Source organism: Sphaeramia orbicularis, chromosome 12 (genome assembly GCF_902148855.1).
Source record: "Sphaeramia orbicularis chromosome 12, fSphaOr1.1, whole genome shotgun sequence".
In the NCBI taxonomy this organism is placed as follows: Eukaryota; Metazoa; Chordata; class Actinopteri; order Kurtiformes; family Apogonidae; genus Sphaeramia; species Sphaeramia orbicularis.
In genome coordinates this window covers 19,347,694-19,373,523 of record NC_043968.1, presented here as the reverse complement: position 1 = coordinate 19,373,523, position 25,830 = coordinate 19,347,694, and the positions used below count along the sequence as shown (strand labels likewise).

Below are 25,830 nucleotides of genomic sequence, written 5' to 3'. Positions count from 1 at the left end.
TGTCGAGCCGATGGTCTTTGGATCAGTAATCCTGGGCTCTTACACCAAGGCCTGTGGAGGCCCTGAGTGTCAGCAACACATTTTTCTCCCCCCGCACACACACATACTCCAGCACACACATACTCACACAGCCAGCATCACTGACACCTCAGAGCTAAATATACCAGGGAGTGACAGTGACAGGTGAACAGGCTCTTCCACAGACATGCACTCAGCCTGCTCGGACACAGGAGGTCATGGGGTATGAGTGTACGATGGCGAGTGTATGCGTAAAAGAGAGAGAGAGATAAAGAGTGATATGTGTGTGTTGATGGGAGAAAGGGGGCGGTGTTTGCGTATCAGGGTCTGATGAGGGCTGAATGTAGTCTACCTCTAACTCAGTGTGGAGTGAGCACACAACCAAACGCAGCCCACTTCTGGGTTCCCTTCTGTAAGCCAGCTGGTCTGGCTTAACAACTTTGCTTCCACTTTTTTTTTTAATCCTGACTTGTTTGATACAAGGGATTGACTGAGCAAACCCACAGCTGGAGCTGGAGGGGAACCTTCCAGGTGAAGACAGAAAAAGCACTGGTGAGTAAGGTCGAACCGGAGCAGTGTTTGTGGGTGATGATGGATGATGGAATATTGTTCAGTGAGGCTGTAAGTCTGTTTTTGTGACTGTGTGGAGATGATGATGGAGACAGAAACAGGTCCTTTTTGTTAAGCAGCATCTACTATAATATAAGAGTATGAAGTGTAATACTTGAGTAACATGGTTTTCAGAGTTACTTACGTTAAGCTGTTCTGTTATTTACCCTTTGTGCTTGAAATGTGTTTATTGTTCTGGTTTTTAAAATGGATCTTCCTATTATGCAGTATGTGCTCCAGTGAAGATGCATTGTGGGATTTGTATTGCTATAATTACTGTTAATTATAATTATTTGTATGATTATGGGGGAAAGGTTTTTTTATAGTATGAAAAGACACACTACCAGTTTTACATAGAAAGATTAGTCAGTTCAATCAGAAACTGCCGGCTTGTGATCTCATATTTTTATCAATGTATAAAATGTCAAATCAAACCATTAAATTTCAACCAAAAAGAAATAGCAACATTCACATAAATAAAATATATAGATATATGTGTGTGTATTTGTGCATGAAATCTGCAGTATGTGTATAAGGTTCCTAAATCTAAACCTATAAGAGAGAAATGAACTAGAAATAACGACAGCCTCATTAACTCAGCCTTAATATGTAACTTTAAAGTAGATCCTCGACAGTGAATTCACAGAGTTCAGTTGGTTGTAAACCTTTTGAATAGTTTCATATGGAATGAGCATTGCGATATCACAGGTTACCTGGGTAGAGACTAGTCCTTTTCTTGTGGGGTAAGGGCCATATTTTGGTGTAATATCATGAAATGTAGTGTAAAATATGTGTAACATAGTCTGCAACAGTGAAACATGCTGTTTAAAGATCAAAAGTACAGGAACCTTTCAGCACTTGACAATTTCTGAATGTGCGTCAAACTGTGGAATCCATGTGTGGACATTGTGACATGACTCTATAGCTCAGCTTACTCACCTCACTGGGTGTTTGTGTGAAGGTCTGTCATGTCCTGACAAATTCTTAAGCTAAAAGACAGGGCTGGATAGAGTCAGCTGCAGCAGTCACTCAGTACAGGTCAACACATAACAACCCCTTTTGCCATTATATTCTAACGTCCTGACCTTAGTGTAATGCTTCACCCAAGTCTGAGTTGTGTTTAATTGCCATTTTATGAGCTACAGTATAATGTTTTTAGAACACAAACGATGCTTCAGTATCAATTATGTCAAATAAACTGTGTAATTTTGTAAGAATTCTAACAATATTTTGCTACCATAAAGTGGTTACTGATAAGGGCATATTAAGAGTTCACCATCACAGAGATTAGTTTTGTTTCTTGTTAACTTCAGTAAAATAAATATTGTTTTTTAAATTGCTTTTTTACCAAACCCAATTTAAAAGCTGTTGAGCATATGTACGAAGACTGAAGAATATTTTCTGTAATGGTCATCTGGATGTAATTTTCTGTTTTGGATGTGTTGTTTAAATACACGAACATTAAAGTTGTGCAATATGGTTACTAATGATAAACTCAAAAATTATCATCCAACGCAACTGTCCTTCTTCCTCCATTTAAGTGTTCTGGTTTCATCTCAGTGGTTTATTCAGTGACACAGCTCTCATCAAATTTGTTCTGAGTGTCGGGCAGATATTTTCAGTAAATTTAACTGTCTTTACACTAAACTCTGGATAATGTTCATGTGTGGGTTTACAGACGCTTTAATAAAATAAAATAACATTAAATGGAAAGCCATTTCTTGATTCCTTTCTAATGCATTCAGATAAGTCATGCTCACACTGACTATGAAGATGTTATTGTCTAGGAGAGTATTAAGTAATGACTTTCAAATTTCCCAGACAGTTTTATCATATCTGCCACTATTTAGTGTTGCAGTACACTGAAAATGCCCACTTTTATTACAGACAGGAATTGTATTAAGACTGTGTGTGTAGAGGTGCGCTTCCAGTAGTTTCCACTGAAAGGCACTAGTGTACCTGAACTAGAAGTGGCAGCACTGTGTACGTTTAACCAAGACTCACATCATACAGAGAATGGACCTGTTGAAAGTAAAAATTAAAAATAAGCTGTTTTATCTCATAAAAGTTGGCATAGTTTATGTTTTTGCCTGAAACATACTTTTTAGTTCACTTGTGGTGTGATTTTATTTTTCCCTATCGTGCGCGTGTTTGTGTGTGTGCGCGTGCGCCGCTGACTTCCAGGTGCTTGCTGAGCCGGGGGGCGCGTGCTCCAGGAGAATCACTGAACCGCTGGACGGAGAGACAGACACGAGCGGGGAAAGTCACCGCGAGCCGGACGAGCTGAAGTTGGAGATATGCGGAACTGAGCGAGGAGGTGAGCGAATCCACGTCAGACGCACGCGCAGGTTGTGTTGTGTGGATGTGTGAGATGCATGTGCGCTGATAAACATCGGAAAACAAACAGAAGCGGAGCAGTGTAATCCTCCTGTCCGCCTCATCAGATAAAGCAGCAGTCAGAGGAGCCTGTGCCTGTGAGCCTCTGGCTCCGTTTGTTGTTTGAACACTTGACAAAGTCTCAGTCTGACTTTGAGCGTCATTTCCTAGTTGCGTTGGACGGTCCGGTTGTAGCTGAGCCGCACTTGAACGGGGTTTGTGTGGAACCGGAGGACCGCGCAAAGGCTCGGGAACCCGTGTCTCTGTCACAGACCAGCCCACCACATGAGGACTGATAGTACGGCTGTTACTTTTCCACAGCACCACTTGGTAAGAGAACTAAATCTGATATAAACGAGACTATGTTGTAGAAAAATCTCTGTTAGGAATGGAAGCCATAACTGTGGTTCATCTGCTGTCAAAGATGTTTATCTGGAAAGGAGTCGTTTGTTGAGTCTGTAACAGTGTTCAATACTTTGATGCTTCTCCATATCTGATGACTGATTTTTGAGATAGTCAAGTAACGCAGACAAAAACAGGACTAGAAAAACGTAAATTATGTTGAATGCAGACGTATTTATATTTTTTAGTTTGTTTGAATTACTAATGAGTTTATTGTAAGTTATTTTTAATGGCATTTAGATGAGACACCCTAAAGGGTTTAGGAGTTGTACCCAGAGTAATGGCTTAATTAAAGGTTAATAAATAATGTATTAATAACTGGTAGTGCCATTATAAACACATAAACAAATCAATATAATAAATACTTTGTTTGACCTAACAGTCAATAAGGTGAACCAAGAAGTTTCCATCTTTATGTCCTACAAGTTCTCTATAAAGTGTCAGTAAATGTTTATTAACCATTAATAAGGTTGTTATTGAAAACTTTGCACTGGTTAATTTAGGAACAAGTGAAGTGTGTGGGATCCTTCCTTTAAGAAGCTCCTAATGTCAGTGTGATATCATTCATTTATGTTGGGCATGTGCTGTGGTGTTCTGTGCCACAGAGTGACTCATTCTGCTAATAGAGGGGTATCCCTAACCAAATCACATGTAATTAGATCAGGTTACCTGTATCTACATCTGAAACCTTAAAAGGGACTTCAAACTGACATGTCCCATTTTTTTGAATGTATTTCCCCAAATCATATATATATATATATATATATATATATATATATATATACATATATATATATATATATATAATCCCAACAATAAATATTCTGTATAGTTTGTGCAGCTTTTTGTTTATGCCTGTTTTGACGTAAGAATCCCCTGTCTTTCACGCTATGTTTACAGTCATGACACTATGATCTATTAATGCTGATGTTTTGCCCTGTTAACATCACACACCCTTGGTGCTCAAATACCAAGAATTATCAACCAGTTTGGCCTTTCAGCAATGAATGCACTTCATGGTTTTTGCCACAGTAATAGAGTCAGTTCACAACATATAGTGGTTTAAGTTAAAAGTCTGAGACAGAGGAGAGCTTGTGTGCAGACCATAAGCAAAGCAAATAACCTGCTGGCAATCAGAAAACTGTACAGTATGTCAGGAAGGCACGCAGTGATTGTCATGTGGTTATACAGAGTACACCATTGTAAATTACAAACTGTTGATCTCTGCATCTATATTTCATTATGATTATCTTTATTTGTGTTGCTTTTTGCTACTCTTATGCTGTTATGAATTCACCTTTCAATGAGTTACATATAAGAGAAATAGAAATCTTAATTAGCTGAATATATCTAATTTTAGGAGGATTATAGTACATAATAACATCATAATTTATGCCTCATAGATATACAGGGGACTTCTGTGTGACCATACAGCACAGCAGTAGCTTTGTATTGTCTTCTTCAGACTTGCTGTACATCATTTGCTGATCATCCAAAGTACACCATTAGTTAGATCGATCTGCTAAGTGTCAGTGTTTCCCATCCTTCTTGAATTGTAACCCTTTTAAACAAAGCCACTGTATCTGTACTTTCAGGCTTTGTGTAGTTTGTACAGTATCAGTCTCAGTAAGTAGTTCAAGCAAAGATTAAATCTTCCTTCTCAGATTCTTATATTTGAATAATTTATTGATTGAATAGCATCTGATTGGAATCATAAATTAAAATTGCCAATTGATAATTAGGGTAAACAGTTAGGTAAAATGTGAAAGGCTGAAGATATCTGATGAAAACACAAAATTACTATGTCGTTATATATGCTTGTGCTAAAGAGACAGTGAATAATAATTAAAATTGAACCCCAACAATCCAGCCCTATAGGGCAAGTTGACATTTACAAGAAAATGAGTGACGATCAGTGACTGTATTCAAGCTCTTTGCTGGATAGATATTTGATAACAGCTCAAATAATGCAACAATACATCCAATTTGTTGCATGAGCAAATAGTTTCTAACGCCCACTTGCACTTCAGATGTTTGTTAATTTTTCCACCCTGTTGTACCTTCCTCTATTAACTATGCTCAGTTATAAACAGGCTAGTGTTGCCAGGCTTTTTATTGATCTGGTGTTTGGTTCCTGGTAGGTCTAAAAAGATTAAGCTGCGGAGCTTCCTGAAAGCACCCAGTACAGTAGGACGTGGCGGTAGAGTGGATCCCATGGGCCCATTCACAGCTGTTGATTCACCAACTGTCTGCAGACTCTGAGCCTGAGGAGGGCCACGGCTCTGACCCCCACCCTCAGCCAACCTCGAACCACCCCCACCTTCCCTGGCTCTGAGACACAGACATGCAGGGTGTCCTGCCAAGGAATACAAGGGCACTGCCACATGTCACCCATTAGACATCCAGACACACACACTCAAAATGTACAGCACATATGTGAACAGGGCTCAGCACACACACACAGACTCTCTGAGGTTCGGCCGGCGTGTTGGAAAATAATTGGCACGGCTGAAAGAGAGAGTGAGAGCAGCTGAGGACTGCGTGAGATGGCTGATTTCCATCTCTTCCTTTGTTCAACAGTCGCTCTTTCTGTCTGTGAACCAGAAAACAGTCGTATTGTTGTTCAGGGTAAAAAGTTCATTCCTTTATTTTTGGCATTCTTCAGTTGTATACGGAGCCTATAAATAGAAGGGAGGTTTGTGCTCGTGGGTGTGTGGAGGGTGAGTTGGGTGGATATTTGCTGTCATCCTGGAGAAGATCAAGCTTTGTATTAAGTAACACAGAGTGATGCAACTCCCACACACACACAATTACACGACTTTTATTGATACATGCTCTCTTCCATCACAACTCTAGCCTCATTTGGCCTAAAAACTCAAACATGCTGAGTGTGCTCGTCTGCAAGTGCTCTAAATTTAACCATGTTGATCCTCGTACTGTTTTCCTGAAGAGAGGTACACTCAGAGGCTGAGTGACTCAGACAGTAGATACTCATGTAATGCTCTCTGGCTTGCATGTTGGTGCTTGCTGTTGACGATTTTGATAGTATCACATTGTTCTGTTTAATCAAAGTGCCTGGTTTGTTGTGGCAAAACACATCAATTATGGCCTAATGTGACAGTCAGTGAGTTCTTTCCTACTGGAGAAAAGAAGAAACGGAAAATAAGAGGGCATGGGAAATTACACACATTACTTGTGGCTACAACTATTACACATGTTGAATATGTGTGTATATTTATATGTGTTTATAGACAAAATCAAAAAGATATGATAGAGTAAGTGTTCTAGAAGACTTTTCAGTATTTTTTTCTGTGCTGCTTTGGCAGTATAATACCACACAATTTCTAACTGAAACGATGCTGCACAAGTACATTTAATACATGTTTAACTTATTCAGAACTACAGTTTATCACAAAGGTCCTGGTAGAGTCAATACTGGTTATTTTGGTGCTGGCTCTTGTTACTTCAACATTTGTACATCATGACGTATGTCAATCACTAGCTCCAGAAAATGAAACTTCAGCAGTTATTCTGTTAAAAACGCAACAGTAGAAGGGGAAGTCCTGTTTCTATTTACAGCACATGTAAACAAACCATGGGCATGATAGGATGTATCATGGGATTGGGCAACTTCAAGACATGTAGATTTGCTGATGATACATATTCATTTAGATGACTAACACTCAGAAAACAGCAGGGTAGAACCATAGTGTTGTTTAATATGAGACATGGAAGCAAGTGTACATGTATGGTTAGACTATTGAACTGTAAGGTGTCAGATTTCCGTTAATCTGCTACAAATGATCCCACAATATCATCCTTTTGAGTATATAACATCTCAGTAGCCAAAATATCTCACCATACTCATCTGCTAATAGGCTGTAATTAGCATGGCTTAAAAGTACAGTATAATTGAATAAACACCAAATAGTTTGTGTTTGGAATGTTTTCTTTTACTTGAGTGTCAAGAAAATGAAGCCACATTCGAGAGGTCTAGTTCATCTTATTGGCTGAGGTACTTATGCACTTCACATTCTTTAAGCTCCTGGAGTTGCTGTCATCGGGCCAACTATGCAGTGTTTCTTGTCAGAAAAGTGAATAGTCAATGAAAGGATGTTTTGCTGCCTTGTTATCTCGACTTGTTAATGCTAGTTACGTAAAAAGCAGCAATTTTTAGGTGGAGTGTTTTCTTTTGTGTTACTCAACGTACGTTATGATGTCAGTATGACAGCTTTGCCCATTACATTTTTTGAGTGGTTGTATGTCGCGTCAAAGAGTGTGTCATGGAAGACCTGTTTGGTGCTTGGAGAAGAAAAGTGGCAGAGTGTCATTCCAATGTGCTCCAGCAGTACTGCACCTATGACGGAAAGTCACTTTTGATCTGTAATCAGCTTTTGTTGGATGAGAAGACAGTTTTAGAGGGCAGCATAAGGTCAGACCAGCCTTAGCATGAAAAATACCCTCACTGGGTTTGAGGCAACATTGGTGGAGCCAAGGGCCACAAAGAAACAGCCTCTGCAAAAGTTACAGTCTACTTTCCCACACTATTTCTCAAAAACCTTTATTACATAGGTTTCCTGATGTAGACTATGAATATATCAAGTTGTATGTTGAGTAAAGTCTTGTTCTCATACTCCCTTCCTATGTGTCATGGTAGGTATATGTGGTGAGAAAAAATTCTAGTTGGGCATAAATTCCTTCAAAATCTGATAAATGCAGCTTAATTGCGTATGCATCCACAAATGTCCTCACAGCTTGTGAGGTGAAATTTGAAATCAAATATGAAAAATATGATGATTAACCTTACTTTTACTAATCTAACCTTAACCAAAACTTTTTGAAGTCAGCCATTATGTTACATACGGAAGAAACGTAAAACCAACAATCAGGGTGGCGTTGAAATTGTGAAGCTTGATAACATTACCTGAATGTTTTGTGCATTGTTCTTTGTTTACAAACATGTGGGAGGAGAAAGGTTCAGGTGATGTTATCTCTGACCATAATGAATCCAGGTATTTAGCCAAACAGGAACTGAGACCCAACCCATTCTATTACAATCTAATGAAGACAGACTGTACATCATTTTTGTGTGTTTTGTTTTCCTTTTTGTTTTTCTTTTCCCATTACCAAAATACACTTTGACCTTATACATTTTAATTTTTCTCTTGACAATGATGGTAAAAAGATGGTGAGGCGATAAGGCAAAAGACTGAATGATCAGTATTGTTGAAAATAAGAGGAATTTTGTTGACTTAAAGGAAGCACCACAGTCATTTTCTTCCTTTTGTTCAGAGAACACACCTTCGTCATCATCTTACGTCTTTCCGAATCACGACTTCATTCTCCATTTCATCTTCTGTGCCTCAGGGCTGGCACCTACTGAAAGCAAACGCGCCTTTCTTTGCCCTGCTGTGATGACAGTGGAAAGCTGCCAAGAAAACCTGCCGTGTGTGTTTGTGTTTGTGTGCGTCTGTCTCAGCGTGTGTGAACATCCAGTTAACTTGGCGACCCAAGCTCTTAAGCTCCACTTTAAGAGAAGACGCAGGTCACATGGCACAGAAACACGTCTCTGTTTCCCACACACATCCTGCATGCACAGATAGTCCTGAGCAGCTAGATCTTTAATCTACCTCTGGAGTACAACACATTAACTCACTCTATGTGAGCTCTGACATCCTCTCCTTGTTTTTTTTTTTTATACCAAGTTTGGATAATATTAACATCTCCTCAACCCTGTAGTAAGGGTGGAGGCTTCAGTGTATGGGTGAGGGGTTAGATGGGGTAAGTGGAGTATTTATGGTCAGGGTTATGGTGAAGGGTCAGCTGTAGGGACAAGGCCTAAGCAGTGACTTATTTTTGTGCTCAGCTCTATTCACATGCTCAGATATTAATCATACAATTTACTAATGTACGCATGATGCTTCTAACCCACATGAGGTCAGGCAGAAGCCAACAGACAAATCACGCTATCTGTCACTATTTGAATCTGCAGTGAAACACACGAAAAAAGAGGTTTTTGTATAAACTCATTAAAGTCACTTTTATGGTAATAATGCAACCAAATGAGGGTCCTAGGATTCCTCTCATCTGAGTCTTTCCTTTCTACTGAAGAGAATTTACATTAAAAAACTTTGTTTTAAAAATGCTCAGTATCGGTAGTTATTTTGATGTGGTGTCATGACAGGAAAAAGACTGGTGCAATCGCAATAATGACATATGATGACATCATTCTTAAATAACATGCACCAAAAATGTAACGGAAAAAAATGTGATATAACACATTATGACATTATAGTAATTAGAAAATTGCTGTAGGGGAATATGAAAAAAGTGTCGTATTTTAAGAAAAAATTAAACCTGTTAGGAAAGAAAATACTTCCATAAGATCTTATATGAGAAGACTGGCAGGTTTACCTTTTAATGCCCTCCTGCTTTGTACCTAAGCTAAGATTATTAAGACAAGAAAACCTGAAGTGTTGCATGCAGACTGGAAACAAGGAGGAAGAACTTGGCTTCCTGGTGTGTTTTGGTTCTAGTAGAAATATAAAATGCTAAGAAATAGTCACATGTGTATTACATAACCACTTCTCTTTCTGTTTTTTTTTTTTTTTGTAAGTGTTCTAACACCAAAGCTAAATAACAATAGAATAATAACTGCATTACTCAGGATGTCAAAACCATTTCTCTAAGAAAAAAGAAATGTTGAAATGTATTCATCTGAGCTGTATCACAGTCTTAATGTTCCTTCAGAGAAGTAGTTTTTCTGCTCAGACATCTGCAAGTGGCCGAGACACGATCCAGGCTTTAATGTGGTTTCTCAGACTTACAGATGTTATTATACAGTGTCTGTCAGAACCAAACTCAGCAGTCTTTGCTGTCTTTGTTTGCATTCTGACATCCCCAGTTGTTTCACTTCCTCCTGAGGGTACAGCAACCCCCTGAGGAAGCTGGTTTATGGGTGTGTCAAGAGGATACAGCAGCACTGAATGGAAGGGCATGCAAAGAGACAATATATTGCCTGTCAGTGCGTGCAGAGTGGTTAAACTCCACCATATAGCATGACATGATACCAACACGCAATCCATTTTTAGTAATTAAATGCTGTGTTTATACATGTTGCTGGTGGCTGCATTTATCATATTAATTGCTGTGGAAATAAGGAGATGTTGACACACCAACCTCTTTAAGTTTGTCACAGAATCTTAAAACCAGTTTATCTTCTTCTGTCGTCCATGTGTGGGCACGTATTTTTGTTGCTGTACGTAAATGGTACATGACTCGATGATTATGTTTTGTTATTGTCCTTCTCAGGAGCCAGCAGTTTGGAACTGAAAGGTGAACGAGTGAAGGATTAACTCTAAGGACGTGAAAGTCAGCCAGACAAGAAGACATTTGTGAAAACGAAGAAGAAGGGAAAAAACAGCAGCAAAGATGGGGAGAAAAAAGATTCAGATAGCGCGGATTATGGATGAACGGAACAGACACGTAAGCACACACTCAGTCACTGTCTCACACACACACACACATACACACAAACATAAATCCCACCATGTACAGTACATAGAGACACATTATAGTTCCTCAAACTGGTGATGTCATGTCATATGATCCTCACACGCTCTGACTCTGTGAATGTGTTGTATGTTGTGTGTGAGGCATTTTGAAAAATAACCCTTTTTTTCACCTTCAACCTCATTCATAACAACCCGTGCACAACTACAGCAGCGACATCTTATTGTCAATGGCGGTTTTGAATGTGTGCATTGTCACACACAAGATCTCACAGATGAACACACACACACACACACACACACATAAACCAAGTCCTGGCAGCAGTTCCTCGCTTCCTGTTATGACAGGAAATGCAGGCACATGTGCTTCCTGACCTCCATAGCAGGGCAGGACTGACCTTGTCACAGTCCTGCCTCAGACCATGATGCCATGGGTTTATCTATAAGGATCAAGATTTAACCTCTTTTCTACAAATCAAGAACTAAAAAATGTTGTGTTCTATCATTACAAGACATTTTCTATTTTTTGACAATGTTTTGGATCTGTTTGATTTGTTACAGGTAATTGTTTGTTTCCCTGCACTTAGACCCCATGTTTAAAAAAAATGTTAGTATGGTACGAAATGAAGTCAATAGGATATTTTCTAAACATGACATATTGCTTGTTCGCCTCTAAAACCAAAGATGAGAAGTAGACATAGACTTAATTGCTAAGGTAAGTGTGAATCAGGAGACATTTGGCTTAGCTTTTATAAATACTCTTAGGGAAACAACTGCCCTGGCTTTGTCCGCGGTTGTAGAAATACCTGTCTACACACAGCAAGACTTTATAATAATAGTACACCTCATGTATTGTATATGTTATCCAATTCCTTCCAAACAGTGCCAAAATTCTTACAGAACATCTAAGAGTATGTCTATATAATTGGTGATTGGTAATTGAATTTTTTTAAACTTTGAACTAATCTGGTCACTGTTTTTTATATCAATTTTCTCAAGTATTTCTAGTAAAGCAAATAAGTAGAGTATCTTTCTCTAAATATTGCACTATTCCTTTAACACCCAAAACCGCCGAATGGTGTTTGCCCAAGTCCAACCAATATTGATATTTGTTTTATTTGTCTTCACTTGCATTTATTTCTGTAGGTGACCTTTACCAAGCGCAAATTTGGTCTGATGAAGAAAGCATACGAGCTGAGCGTGTTGTGTGACTGTGAGATCGCCCTCATCATCTTCAACAGCACCAACAAGCTGTTTCAGTACGCCAGCACAGACATGGACAAAGTCCTGCTCAAATACACCGAATACAACGAGCCCCATGAGAGCAGGACCAACTCTGATATTGTGGATGTAAGTAATCAAATGCACAGATATGTTATATATGTATGATGCAGTGAGTTTCAGAGCCACACAGATCTACTGTTTTTGCATAGTCACGACCACATTGTACAGCCTTATACAAACAGAGCAATACAGCCTGTACTCAACTGAACCTTGTTCTGGTTCAACTTATGTAATGGTGTTAGGAGAACACAATAGCAAGTGTATCCCTCTCTTACACACCCACACACACACAGTGGACGCATGCTTTTACACACACATGCTCTGTGGACATTTGCTAAGCCCACCATGACACCAAGGTCACGCTTAAGCTGTCAAAAGTCAAAGAACGGCCTGGAGTTTAGCTCCAGCACTGACAGGTAACACTAGATGTTTCTGCCTCCTATTCAGATTCATTTAAGTCCTGAGTCAGGACATGTTTATTAGAAAAGAATGCAAATGTAAGACAAAGTAAACCACTGTCTCTGAGAATTATGAAATATGTTTAGTGAAATTGAACATTTTCTTAAGATCTAGGCTGAGCTACCCTTTATGTTGTCGAGTTTGATGACACTAGTGAGTGAAGGAGTGAACTTAATAAACAGACTCAACAGACAGGTTAAAAGTGAAGGAGTTGTGGCTGCTGTAAACACATGTGCATTTGTGTTCTTGTTGTGGGGTGTGCACATGTACATGCTGTATCTGTACCTGGGCTTTTCCCTCCACGCGGCCCACCACATGGCCTCTTGGCCAGCCCCGTCAGAACCAGGCTTACATCCTCTCTAATCTCCTGTAATCTATCACAATCCTATTTAGCTCGTTACTATAATCTGTCCAGGCAGCCTCTCATCTCTGCAGTGTATCCACACAGTCTAAACAGACGGCATCTTTACTGCTGCCAGCTACTGTAAACTTATCTACATGCACTTTTACCTCTGTACGACATTTCCTCCTCACTACTCTCCAGCTTCCCTTTCCTGCATATTCAGATAATATACTTCCTTTTGTCTTCTTTGGTTGTTCCTCACCTTCATCCAATGGCAAACAGTGGAAGGAAAGTTTAGTTTAGTTCTTTCTCTTGTTTAATGCAGTTACTTTGATTGAAGGAATTTTATTTAATGAGACTTAATATTTTGGTGTTTGTTCTCAGAGTCTTAGTTCAGCATACCTCACATTTACATGAGTCCAGCGTGATTCCTATGTTAGCTGACAACTTTTGATACTTGGCCAAAACACCACGATTAACCTTCCTGCTCTCTGATTGGATGATGAGGATAGAAGTCTTTGAGAGGCATGTGTAACCTCTCAGGGTAGGCAACAATACATGGCGCAATGTGGTGCAACAGTGCCTGTGCCAAGGTCACACTCACTGTGCCAGAGACTGAAACAAGCTGAGCGTGTCAGAGGTCCTTGAAGCTGACAGTGGATTTTGAGTTTGATATTAAAAGGACAAAAGAAAATTTGGGAGTGGCCAGACATTTGAGTTTGATGAATTTTTGCACACATTAGGAGGCGAAAATCAGGGGGATGTAGAGTGGTATGGGGGTTGTGCTATGAAGCCTGTCGTAAACCACAGAGCTGTGAAAAAGCTCTGCACCAATGAAATATCTGCCAGACAGGAATTTAGTAGAAGAGAGGCTCCTTTGTTTTGGTCATCTTTTTTTTTTCTTTTTTTTTTTTTTTTTTTTTGCTCATGTGGCATGTGGGTATGTGTGATGTGTGTGTGAATGTTTGTGTCTTTACAGGCTACAGGCCAAATAAGTATCAACTTATTGTATTTTGTTAATTTAGCCTGAGGAACTTGTAGCTATTTTTGAAGCTGAGAGGTTCTGCATTCCTCACTTTTACTCTGTTAACCTTATTGCACTGTGGTCTGCTCTCTGCTATGTGCACGTGTGCTTGTCTTTGTACAATTATGTGGACAAATTTTTGTACTTTTAAACATTTGGGATAACTTTTTGTCATTGTGAGGACACACTGGTTAGTCCTCATAACTTTAAAAGTCGGTGTCAGGGATCAAACTTTGTTTTAGTGGTTGAATGTCCTCACAATGCTGTCTGCCACAAACACATGTGTGCGTGCACATGTGTGTGTAATTGTGGCTCCATGCTGCTTCAGATTAGTAACAGATGAAGTTTTCAATAAAGCGGAGCACACAGACACACACACTCTCTCTCATTCCTGCTCACATATGCTCACAGAGTAAGTCCAGTTCCTTTGTGTTGGCTGTGATCCCTCCCTCCTAAATGGCTGGAAACCGGTAGTGGTCTAAAAATAGCACAGAACACAGCTAAGAATAGCCATGACGGGCTGTGAGTGTGTGTGACTGTGGTTTGCCTGTGAATGAGTGAGTGTGTGCGTAGATCTGTGGGCTGCTGAAGGAAAATAAAGAATAGGCAGAGAAGCAACTTAAGGCTGAGTAGTCCAGTCTGAATTCCCCACAACGCCTCCTCTTCCCTCCTTCCCTCTTCCCCTTTGACCAGTACAGCTTTTATTTAACCACATATATCTACTTTTTTTATCTACTTCTATTTTCTTTATATAGTTTTACATGTAGAAGCATTTTAAAACATATGTTCATTTTCAGTATCTGATTTTATTACTTAATGGCTAACTTACAAAAGAAAGTGGCAATCATTTGTGTCTTTTTTGATGAAACATTGTTTGTTCAGATATTAAAAAAAAAGTTTCAAACTCATTGCTTAGCAAAATCCACTGGTGGACAGACAGTCTTGGTTATAATACCACAGAGGACAAATGGAAGTGTTGTGCTGACAGCTGATAGTTGTCAGTAGTGGTGGTTCCCAACCTGGGGGGGTAGGAAAAATGAAGCTCAAATTCTTCTTGGCCTCTAGCTCCTGTATTTTACTGTCCTGTTTTACTTTCTCAGCTTCTACAAATGATTACAACTGAAGTATGAGATGTTCACTTTGAATTAACATATAGTTATATTAAGTATAGGTGAGATGCCATAAATTCAGGTCCAGCAAATTCGTAAAAGTGTTTAAATCACTGTTTATAGATATTCAGCAAGGAAACTCTTATCTATAATTAAGAGCAACAGCGCTCTGTGTGTCCTGTTTCGCAATAAAAGCTTTTTAAACAGAAATTCTGGAGCTCTTTCAGATAAAATGCCAAATGAATTTAATGTGAAAGGTTTACAGGGAGTCTTAGTTGCATTAAAAATGTAACTTGACTAAATATTGGCTTTATAGAAGCCATTATATTCTGACATTGCACAAAATTACGTACTTGTAGACATTAATTCAGTCACTATACATGCAGAGTTTCAAAAGAGATAGATGCAGTGTTGTTAAGTTATAGTAGTTATTCTCTGACACACTTTTAAACACATGGTAAATGTCATGTACTCTGATTTTATGTTCTTTGTCAGTTTTTCCATCCATTAAAATGTTAGCACTCTTTTAAAGAAAGATCCAACAAACATCAATACTAACTTTACTCAAATAGCTTTCTCAGGATGTGTGTTGTTGCCCTATAATTAATACAAAATTAGTAGTTCATTACAGGAAACATTTTCAGAAACATTTATAAACATGTATAACCTATTAAATAAATCCTCTGTGTTACTCAGTGTAACGCGTGGGCCTGGTTACTGCGCATGTCTCTAGTTTTCCCTGAGTACTGGTTCTGGGTTGGTGTAAAAGCAGCATGTCATGTTCCTTGGCAGTCGTTCGCTGTCGGAGAAACTGCAAATACACACTGGTTCAGCCATGTACTCATAGCATCATCTGATGTGGAAGTAGTAGAGGAGGCGGAGGCCACCCACGAATAAAAGAGCAGTGGAAGGAAATTAACTGAAAAAAAAAAAGCATGGAAAAGAAAACCAGCGAAGGGAGAGGTGCAGATGGATTTGGGACAGGGGCTGCTATGATATTATGGCATCGCTCAACCCCACCTCCTTGGCCTCCTTCCCCAGCTGTCTCTCTTGCCGTCTCGCACCCGTGTAACTCCAGTAAGATGTTCAAACCACCTGCTCGCACACACCCTCATGGACGCGTCAAGGTTACTGAGTTAGCTCCTTTTTATTATGAAAGGAAGGAGAGGGGTTTCAGTAATATTGTCAGTGTGGTTCTGTGTGTTTTTAAAGGAAAAGTAGGCTAGTGGAGTGGGGTTAATGCTTTAATAGACAAGTCAGATTGACAGATCGGGGGGGAGGGATGGAGTGGTGCACAGGAGCAAAAAATAGCCTTCTACGGCCATCAGTGCAGTAGTCAGGCTAGTATTGGTGGTGGCTGGGCTCTGCCTCACCCACCTCCCCCGTCCCCTCCTCCTCTCAACCGCCACTACACCCCTACCACTCTCTAAAGCAAAACAGGTGGACATGACTGGGATGAGTGGGATAGCTGTACTGGGCCAACCACTGAACCCTCTGTGTGTGTGTGTGTGTGTGTGTGTGTGTGTGTGCGTGTGTGTGTGTTTGTGTGCGTGTGTGTGTGTGTGTGTTTGATACAGCCGCAGTCATCCAGTGACAGACTAGTCTAATGGCCTGTGAAGTGCTGAAGCAGGCCACTGAGAGCCAAACCACATACTGTACAGCACACACACACACAAACACACACCCTCATCATTTGATCTCCCCTAATCACAGTCTGTACGGAGATGTGATGTTTATGTTTTTTACATAAGAATTACAAAGGTTTAGAGAACTGCATCTCTCAGTTTTTGTAAATCTTTCAGTTCTCATCAGGATTTGTTATTGATTCTACTTATTTTGAGTCAATATTCCCTGCTATCTGACTTTCAAAGTCCGTAGAGTATGACATGTCGGATATTTATGCAGGTGGCGCCTCTCAGTGGCTGAAAGTGAAACTGCTTATATTTCATCTTAAGGCCTATGCTGTTGTCTTCGCTTTCCTTATGTTATTTATTCTACATAAAATCACCATATGAAGAAATCACATAATACATTTTGGAATATTAACCAACTGATCAATCTGTCAACCATTTAACTGACAGAAAATAACTCTAAATAATACTAAATTTATGTGGCTTTGGGTTTTAAAATCAAGTATTCGTAGATGTAATCCATGTAAAAAGCAAAAGAATATTATATCTGAACGTGTACAATATTACTTATGTCACATTTAAGGTAGCCAGTTAATAATTTAAGACTGTATGTACTGTTTATAAATTAAGCTTTTGATTGAAGAAGTCCTCCAAATGAGTTACTACTCTTTTGTTTGTCTGTTTCTTTCTAAACAGACTCTGCGGAAGAAGGGCTTAAACGGCTGTGACAGCCCTGACATCGAGGCTGACGACTCTGCAGGCCAGAGCCCAGAGTCAGACGACAAATACCGCAAAATTAACGAAGATATTGACCTGATGATCAACAGACAGAGAATCTGTGTAAGCTCACATGCACTTTTTTGTTTTACAGTTCCAGTTTTTTGCTCCCAGTGCTCATATAATCTTGTTTGCCAGCTGACTAACAGAGTTCTCCAAACCTGTAAAGCAGGGTCTGCCTCCCTCCAACTATGACATGGGAGTGTCCATCACCGGGAGTAACCCCAGTGGACTGCTGTACTCCCATCCTGCCATAGGAGGAGGTTTAGGGAACCACAACCTGCTGCCCATCTCACACCCCTCTCTGCAGAGGAACAGCATGTCCCCTCAGCGTCCATCCAGTACAGGAAATGCAGGTAGGATTATATAACTGTGGATGATCACAATCATGTAATAGCACTGTGACTTGTGGAAAAATTAATTGTGTTTACTGTCTGTTTTTAGGACTGATGGGCTCAGAGCTTCCAGGCAACGTGGTCTCCACTGTCGGTAAGAACACAATTTCACATTATTACAGTTATTTGTACAGTAACATACTGGGAGTGTGTCTTTAAAGGAAAATCCTTGTTACACCTTTAACCCATAAAGACCCAAACAGCCACCAGCGACACAAAACCATCGACTGATCTAAACTGTTTAATACCTGTTGGGCCACTAATCCTATCAGTACATCTCAGTAATTGGTGTAAAATGCAGTTTGTCATCTTTTCATGGTCATCAGATATGACCCATTTGAACGTTCAGAGGCACCGTAGTTACCATGGAAACACCGTCATCTTCTACAACATTGATTCACCAGTAGGGGCAGCCATGGCTCAGGTGGTAGAGCAGGTCGTCCAATAACCGAAGGGTTGGAGGTTCGAATCCCACTCTGTCCATGTGCTGTTGTGTCCTTGGGCAAGACACTTCACCCTCCTTGCCTCCAGTGCCACTCACACTGGTGTATGAATGCATATGAATGTTTGGTGGTGGTCAGAGGGGCCATAGGCACGAATTGGCAGCCACGCTTCTGTCAGTCTGCCCCAGGGCAGCCGTGGCTACATATGTAGTTTACCACCACCAGAGGGAGAATGTGAGAGTGAATGAATAATGGATCAATAATGCAAAGCGCTTTGGGTGTCTAGAAAAGCGCTATATAAAATCCAATCCATTATTATTATTACTATTATTAAAACCCATGGAGTTTGGTTAATGACTGGATGGAGACAATTGTTTATACATTCAGTTAGCAATGTCTTTGTTAAAAAAGTAACTTTTTCTTGATTTTTATATATAAATATGATTAACTTTGAACTCACTCTGAGTTTTCATGAACATCTATATGATCTGTGAATTATATAAGAAAATATAGGATAGGAAAATATAGGAAAATATATGATTTACACCAAAAAATGCAAAATACAGAGGATAATATTATAGAAAAAAAATGGTGATAAATCAGTTAAGAAAGGTAGAAACAGAGAAAAATTCATCTGGGAATTGCCACAAAAATAGCACTGGGTTTTTATGGGTTAAAGCTTAAATCTTGGGATCCAGATTCACATTCCTGTCCCATACTGTAGAAAGAGTAAAACATACTCTCACATATTACATAGATTTTGAAAAAAAAAAAAAAAAAGCAAGGCACTGACACAACTGAAGCATTAACACCTTCTACCTCTGTTTCTCACTAGTAAATGGCAGCTACAACAACCACTGCACTTCCCCAGGGCTTCTGTCTCCAGGAGGTGTCTCCAAAAACCTGCAGGATAAGAGTCCACCTTCAATGAGCATGAGCCGTAAGCCTGACCTCCGAACACTGATGCCCCCCTCCAACAAATGCAACAACATGCCAACTATTGTGAGTGTTTTTATTATTTCTACTTCTTTGTTTATTTCAGTTTTGATCATTCTTTGTTCTCCATCCAATGCTTGTTACTGTGCATGGAATAATTATACTCTGTGCTTTAATGCTACACTCCAGTGTGAGGATTTTGATCAAATGCTGGTAAGTAGTTTCTTAAAAATGTATAAAGCAAATACAACTAATATAAGCTAAATAGTTCTTGCTCTAAAATCTTATACTGTTTTGTCTGAATTAGAAAAGTAATTTTAGGTTCATGAGTTCAGATTTTTCATTTACATTTTACATGTACATGAATGTTCACAGGCATGTAAGTAAGTGAGTAAAGTTTATTTATAAAGCACTTTTCACAGATAATAATCACAAATGCTGTACATAAAATGGGTGCAATAAAACAACAGAAGAATAATTTCATAAAATAAATAAAAAGGATAAATCCATCAACCAAAAGCTTTCCTACATAAAAACATCATGTATTGCTAACTCTGCTAAACAACAAAATTCAGAATTGAATGTCAACTCTGTCACACAATATCAGCAATATTATGTGATAGTTGTTTCTACCTCTATGTTCAAAGTTGTTTCTAAAGTCTCAAGCTCTAAATTCTTTTTCATTTGTCACTTTATCGGGAACACATGCACCAAAATTTACATTCCATTCTTTTTCAAACCATTTGCTGCCATCCTTTTTTCTGTAGCAGCTGAAAATGTGCAGAGCCCATTAATGTTGGGAATGTGGCTAATGTAAACAAAGCAGAGTGACATGCTTAAGAAGTCAGGCCCCATTACTTCAGTGCGATTGTACCCTAAGCACTTGTGGAATGTTTTTCAGCCAATCACAAGACGAAGACGGAGCTGAAACTAAATATTGTATCATATTCTGTGTAAACGGAGACATTTCAGCTTATCTGGACGGAGTTTAGAGACATTTTGTGCTCATTCTATTCATTACTTTGACCTCTATCTGCTCTACTTGCTTTAGGTTCTGAGGTTTTAGTGGTGAAGTACTTATAATTCTACAGCTGATTCACTTCCCTGTCCCCTGTCTTTGCAGAACCAGAGAATAAATCACTCTCAGACTGCCCAGACGCTCACTACTCCTGCTGTGTCCATTGCTGCTCAGACTCTGCCTGGACAGGGAATGGGCGGGTATCCATCCACACTTTCTTCATCTTATGGAACAGGTAGTTACGACACTCAACTAATCCAGACACAAAACTGATGAACGTCATTATTGAAATTCACCATGTGTTTGTTTTCCTCAGAGTTCTCCCTCGGCAGTGACCTCTCCTCCCTGTCTGGGTTTGGAGGTTCTGGACTTGGATCGGTGACAGGATGGCAGCAGCAGCAAATACAGAACATTCAACACTCTGCACTCGGACACATGGGGTGAGGGTGTGAGTGCAGCCTGTCTGCGGGGGAAATCACATCAGCAGCCGTTTATATTTCTGTCAGCTGATCCACCTCTCTTTCTTTTAGGAACTTGTGCCAGAACGCCAACCTGAACCTCCCCTCCGCCCACCAGAGCCTCCACATCAAGTCTGAGCCGGCCTCCCCGCCCAGAGACCGGAACATGGGCATGGTCGGCACAGGACTGGGAGGCATCACCACAGCTGGATACTCAACCGGCGGCCGGGCTCCAAACGACCGCTCCCCTGGTGACAGCGCGTCCAGCTGCGGGAGCTCGTACGAAGGCAGCGAGGACCGTGAGGATCACCACGGGAACGACAACTTCCTTCTGCGGCCTCTGTCCAGTCAGGAGGAGCGCAATAGTCCATCAGTAAAACGAATGCGGCTATCGGAAGGCTGGGCCACATGATGGAGTCTACATCCAGAGGGGAAGAGGGGTTATTAGTGAAGTTACCTTATAGTGTTATTATTAATATTATCATATTCTTGTATTGCGTGGGTGTGCTATATGTGTAATGGTAACATGTATGTGTTGGGGGCAGGGTAAGACAGTGTCAGTCTGTTTTATATGGATACAGTGATGTTCTGCTGTATTGACATGTACTGTAGCTAGACTTGTACACTAGAGGAATGACTCCTGAGATCTGGATGTCATTTAAGATGAACATCAGAGAGTTAGTAAATGCATATGTATTGCTTGTTTTGTGTTTGTTTGGGGGGAGGGGGGCAAGTATAAAAATATATAAAATGCACATTTTTGTGTGTGCATACGTATGCAAACTAACAAATTATAAGTGATGAAAATATGTCTGGTACTCTGAATGGTGAAGCTACTGGTGAGTTTGGTAACATGTGGATCATAGGAGCCATAAGAGCAGGCATGCTGCTACACATGCCGTGTTGCAGGTTCAACATACTGTGCACCTAGAGCACATTTCAATATGAAAGGACAGAAGGTCATTTGAGGCAGAAAAACAGGCAGAGAGAGAGAATGAGAGAATGTGTAAGTAAGAGACAAAGAAGGCAAAGTAGCGATAATGGAAAGATAAGACAGAGGCTGAGGACGTTTCAGTGTGAATAGTAAGAAAGTCATTTGCAACAGGTTGCATAGAAACAAGCTTTGAACAAAACACAGATTTCACTTGATGTGAAAATTCTTATTAGAGTTAAGGAATAATTTTCAGAGCCATATTAGCAAACTGAGATTAATTGCTAATGCAATCCAGGCACATACCCTGCATTATTTCGTATCAAAAACCAAGGCGTTGCAACATTGGAACTTAAAGTCCTGGTGCAGGTGTCAGAATCTGAGAGACGTGTGATAATTTTTTTATCACTCATGACCTTGCTATTCAGAGAAAGTTAGCATGTGCTGATAGCTTCGCATGACTTAGCAGTTAGAGTGAGGATTGCACTCCTGAAGCCATATTCAACCGGACAGTGATGCTTTTGCTGCACAAAGTTTATATTGTTATGTTTTTAAAAAGTTATTCTTTCATTATTATATCAAATTGATATTTTTGGATGTCTGCAGCTCTATTTAATAAGATTACAGTCATATAAGAGGTAAAGACAGGAAGCACAGGTGCACATCATTTTCTATCAAACATTCAGGGAAGTTAGGTCAGTTGTTAAGTTAGTTGATGTGAATGAGATGTGATAGTGCAACATTTTGGGTCTGATGAAAAAGTAAGGGGTGTAAATGATGAATGTGAGGTTACAACAAGGGGACATTTGCTTAGGGGAGTGTAAGGGTTTGAAGGGTAAAACCATCTAGTTCAGGGGTCATTTTGTCATTATGAGGTGCTGGCTGCTGAGTTTTTAACTCACTAGACAGACACTTGATTATGAGTCAGTCGTCTGCATTAAACTTCACAGATAAATGAACGGACAGCCAGTTTTCTCCACTAACAAGAGCAAAAGGGTGAATCCCAAAATGTTGAACTATTCCTTTGAACTGTTTGCCAGATGGTGTCATACCCATATTATCGTACAGTGACAATCTCTCAGAGCACAAAGGACAAGCTGCACTGTTGTCCCCCAGCACAACCTGCATGCCATGTGTTTTACTTATATGTGCTGTAACTATCATCAATGTGTAAACAAATCAACATAAATATTTGTGCCTTGTTCCGCCACTGGGTCTGACACCAGCCTGACACATCGAGAGGTTGAATTAAATAGACTGCTGAGTAATATTTTAAGTTTTTCTGTTTGTTTTTTTCTTTTTTTAAGACACATGAGACGTGGCAGGGGGTTGTTCACATTTGAATATTTTGGTTTAAGAACTGTATATTTGGAGCTCAGACCCTCGGCCACCGTCTGCTGTGTGTAGAGTATGTACCCCTTTTAACAGAAGACGAAATTCACTCAGTCCAGTCCCTGTAGCTGTTCTAGTGTGAAAGGCACTGCTGTGTAGCTGGTTGTGTAGCACATGCAAAGTGATGTGTGTTGAAAAGGGCAGAGCCAAGCTTTGTTTGCCTCTACTCCCTTTCTTATTTGACCACAGTCATCACCAAGTCAATTGGAATCCAGTCCAGATTTCCTGCACCACACCCGGCTCAGCGTAACAAAGCTGAGTGAAGGATTAATGGGTAGGAGCTCATCCTTAGGCTCCAGATGAAGTAGTCTTTATGTAGGTGGAGGCAGAGGAGAGCTCACACAAAGAAGGGTGGGGTGTAGACTAACCAAAGGTATGTTACAGTTTGCTCACCACTGTGTGAGATACCCTGGTATTTGTGTGTTTTGTGTAATTAGTAACTGCCTGGACTTACACTTGTACCTCAATCGCCCCAATGTACGTACATAACCCCAAATTATTCTATTATTCTATTTTATTTAATTTGTTTTTTTTTTATTTGAATTATTTGGTGACAGTGAATGTCGTCTGTACATTATACGCTATGTACATGTTATAATACATGATGCTCCGCTTTTGGGCTGTACGTCCCCTCTCTTTAGTGCTTCTAATAACGATGAGTAAAAATATTATAAAAAGCGTTTGTTAGCGGCATAAGCTGGCCTTTGTCGCCACTTGGAGACAATGTTTCTCAGAAAAAAAAGTGCACCTTTGTTGTCACACTCAGAGATCATGTACAGCAATTCCCTCACTCAGATATGTGGTAGTATTTGTATTTTGCAGAAAAATATACAGGCTCTGTTACAAAAGTCTTGGTGTGTTTTGTCATTATTACCTCTTCTGGTTTTTGATTTTTCTATAAATATACACAGTTTGATTTTATGCATGGATGTAGAGGAGAGCAGATGGCATTGTACATTTTAGCCTCACTTTGACATGCGTGTTTACATCACAGCAGGTGGCATGGATTACTAGAAATGTCTGATGTTTGATAAAACCTGTAGAGCACATGTTTGGACACAACATCAGGGACTGTTTATGATGTTGAGGCTCAGTTATTTTTCCTCTATCCCTTTCAATAATCACATTGGAAGGAAAATATATAATTAAAAAGTATAAAGCATGCTGTTTCTTACATTACATCATGTACCATAAAACCTGGACCATTACCAACCACCTCCTCCTGTTAAAGCTGTTAAAAATCATCACCTCGCAAAAATAACTGACTTTTAATTGACCTTCTTTTTTCCTCATCATCAAATACTCAATTTCTGGTTAAGTTTTTTGTGTTTACTGAAAAATCTGGGGGAAAAAAAAAAAAAAAAAAATATATATATATATATATATATATATATATATACAGGGTGGGGAAGCAAAATTTACAATATTTTGAGGCAGGGATTGAAAGTGTATGACCAATTAGTTTATTGAAAGTCATGAGAATTTATTTGCCACAAGAAAATGTACATAATAGAAAATGTTTTTATTCTATGTGTCCTCCTTCTTTCTCAGTAACTGCCTTCACACGCTTCCTGAAACTTGCGCAAGTGTTCCTCAAATATTCGGGTGACAACTTCTCCCATTCTTCTTTAATAGTATCTTCCAGACTTTCTCGTAATAGTTTTGCTCATAGTCATTCTCTTCTTTCCATTATAAACAGTCTTAATGGACACTCCAACTATTTTTGAAATCTCCTTTGGTGTGACGAGTGCATTCAGCAAATCACACACTCTTTGCTTTCCTGATTATTCATATGGGCAAAAGTTTCTGAAGGTATGGATAATAGTGTTAGGTATGATTATGACATCAATATATGTTTGGTTTCAAAACAATTGATGTAGTGCCTGCTGAGAAAAAATAACTAAATGTTCATTGTAAATTTTGCTTCCCCACCCTGTATATATATTGACTTAGGAAATTACTTTAGGAATGTGATGAAATGTTGAAGAAAATCTTTAAAGAAACACTGCCTTCCTGAAAACAGGAGGGTCAACTAGGTTTATGTCTGAGAAATGAGTTCACAAATACAAACATGCACTTTCACAGTTATTCACAGTACAATGGTCAGAGAAGTGAAAAGGGTGATTTTCAGGAAAAAGGGGGTCAAGAATTAAATTTGATGGAAAAAATAGAAAAAGGGAGTTGGTCTCATATCATTATTATTTTCCTTTGTCTCCTTTTTCTTCCTCCTTTTTCAGTTTTACTTTAGTTGTTTGCGCTTCAACAAAAGACACATCCAACATCATTTTTATCTGAGGCTGAACCTGAACATGAGACCAGCTGTTTCTGAGTTATTCCTCCAAATCCAACTCATGACCAGTGTTACCTGAAGATGAGCCTCAGCTGATCCTCCATCTGGTTCATCCGCTGCTCTTCTCTCTTACACTGACGTTCCTTCACCTCCCTCCATCTGGACGCCAGCTCATTCCTCAGCTCGTCTTCTGAATACTTGTATTTCGATCCCCACTCAATGTGCAGCTCCGTCTCAACAGGACCAGCTGATATAACCTTTAGACCAGGGCTCAGTTCTTTCTCACAACTTCACACGTGAGCTTTCTCTGCATTTTCTACAGCTCATTTGAATTAATAATCAAAGTTTAAATGTTAAAAATTAAAGTTTATACTTCTTCCTACTCCTATTCCTTTTCGACCATGCAAAATTCAGACTTACATGT

The 25,830-nt window shown here is 39.5% G+C and overlaps 1 protein-coding gene across 4 annotated transcripts; it reads left to right on the top strand.

The window, feature by feature from the left end:
* The first annotated feature begins 369 nt into the window (after positions 1–369).
* On the top strand, positions 370–23,964 carry LOC115430475 (myocyte-specific enhancer factor 2C-like). Of its 4 annotated transcripts, XM_030150508.1 has the most exons (13): positions 371–570; positions 2,812–2,944; positions 3,175–3,333; positions 10,717–10,890; positions 12,063–12,266; positions 17,463–17,606; positions 17,713–17,899; positions 17,988–18,032; positions 19,217–19,383; positions 19,507–19,530; positions 20,441–20,570; positions 20,652–20,775; positions 20,866–23,964. In XM_030150508.1, exons 4-13 carry the CDS (start codon positions 10,837–10,839, stop codon positions 21,203–21,205), a joined length of 1,419 nt encoding a protein of 472 aa, XP_030006368.1. In that variant the 5' UTR covers positions 371–570; positions 2,812–2,944; positions 3,175–3,333; positions 10,717–10,836; the 3' UTR covers positions 21,206–23,964. The 4 variants fall into 4 exon arrangements, with proteins under 4 accessions (XP_030006367.1, XP_030006368.1, XP_030006370.1 ...); XM_030150507.1 differs by lacking the exon at positions 3,175–3,333 and having other exon boundaries at positions 370–570; positions 20,866–21,205; XM_030150510.1 differs by lacking the exon at positions 19,507–19,530 and having other exon boundaries at positions 17,716–17,899.
* The last annotated feature ends 1,866 nt before the right edge of the window (positions 23,965–25,830 follow it).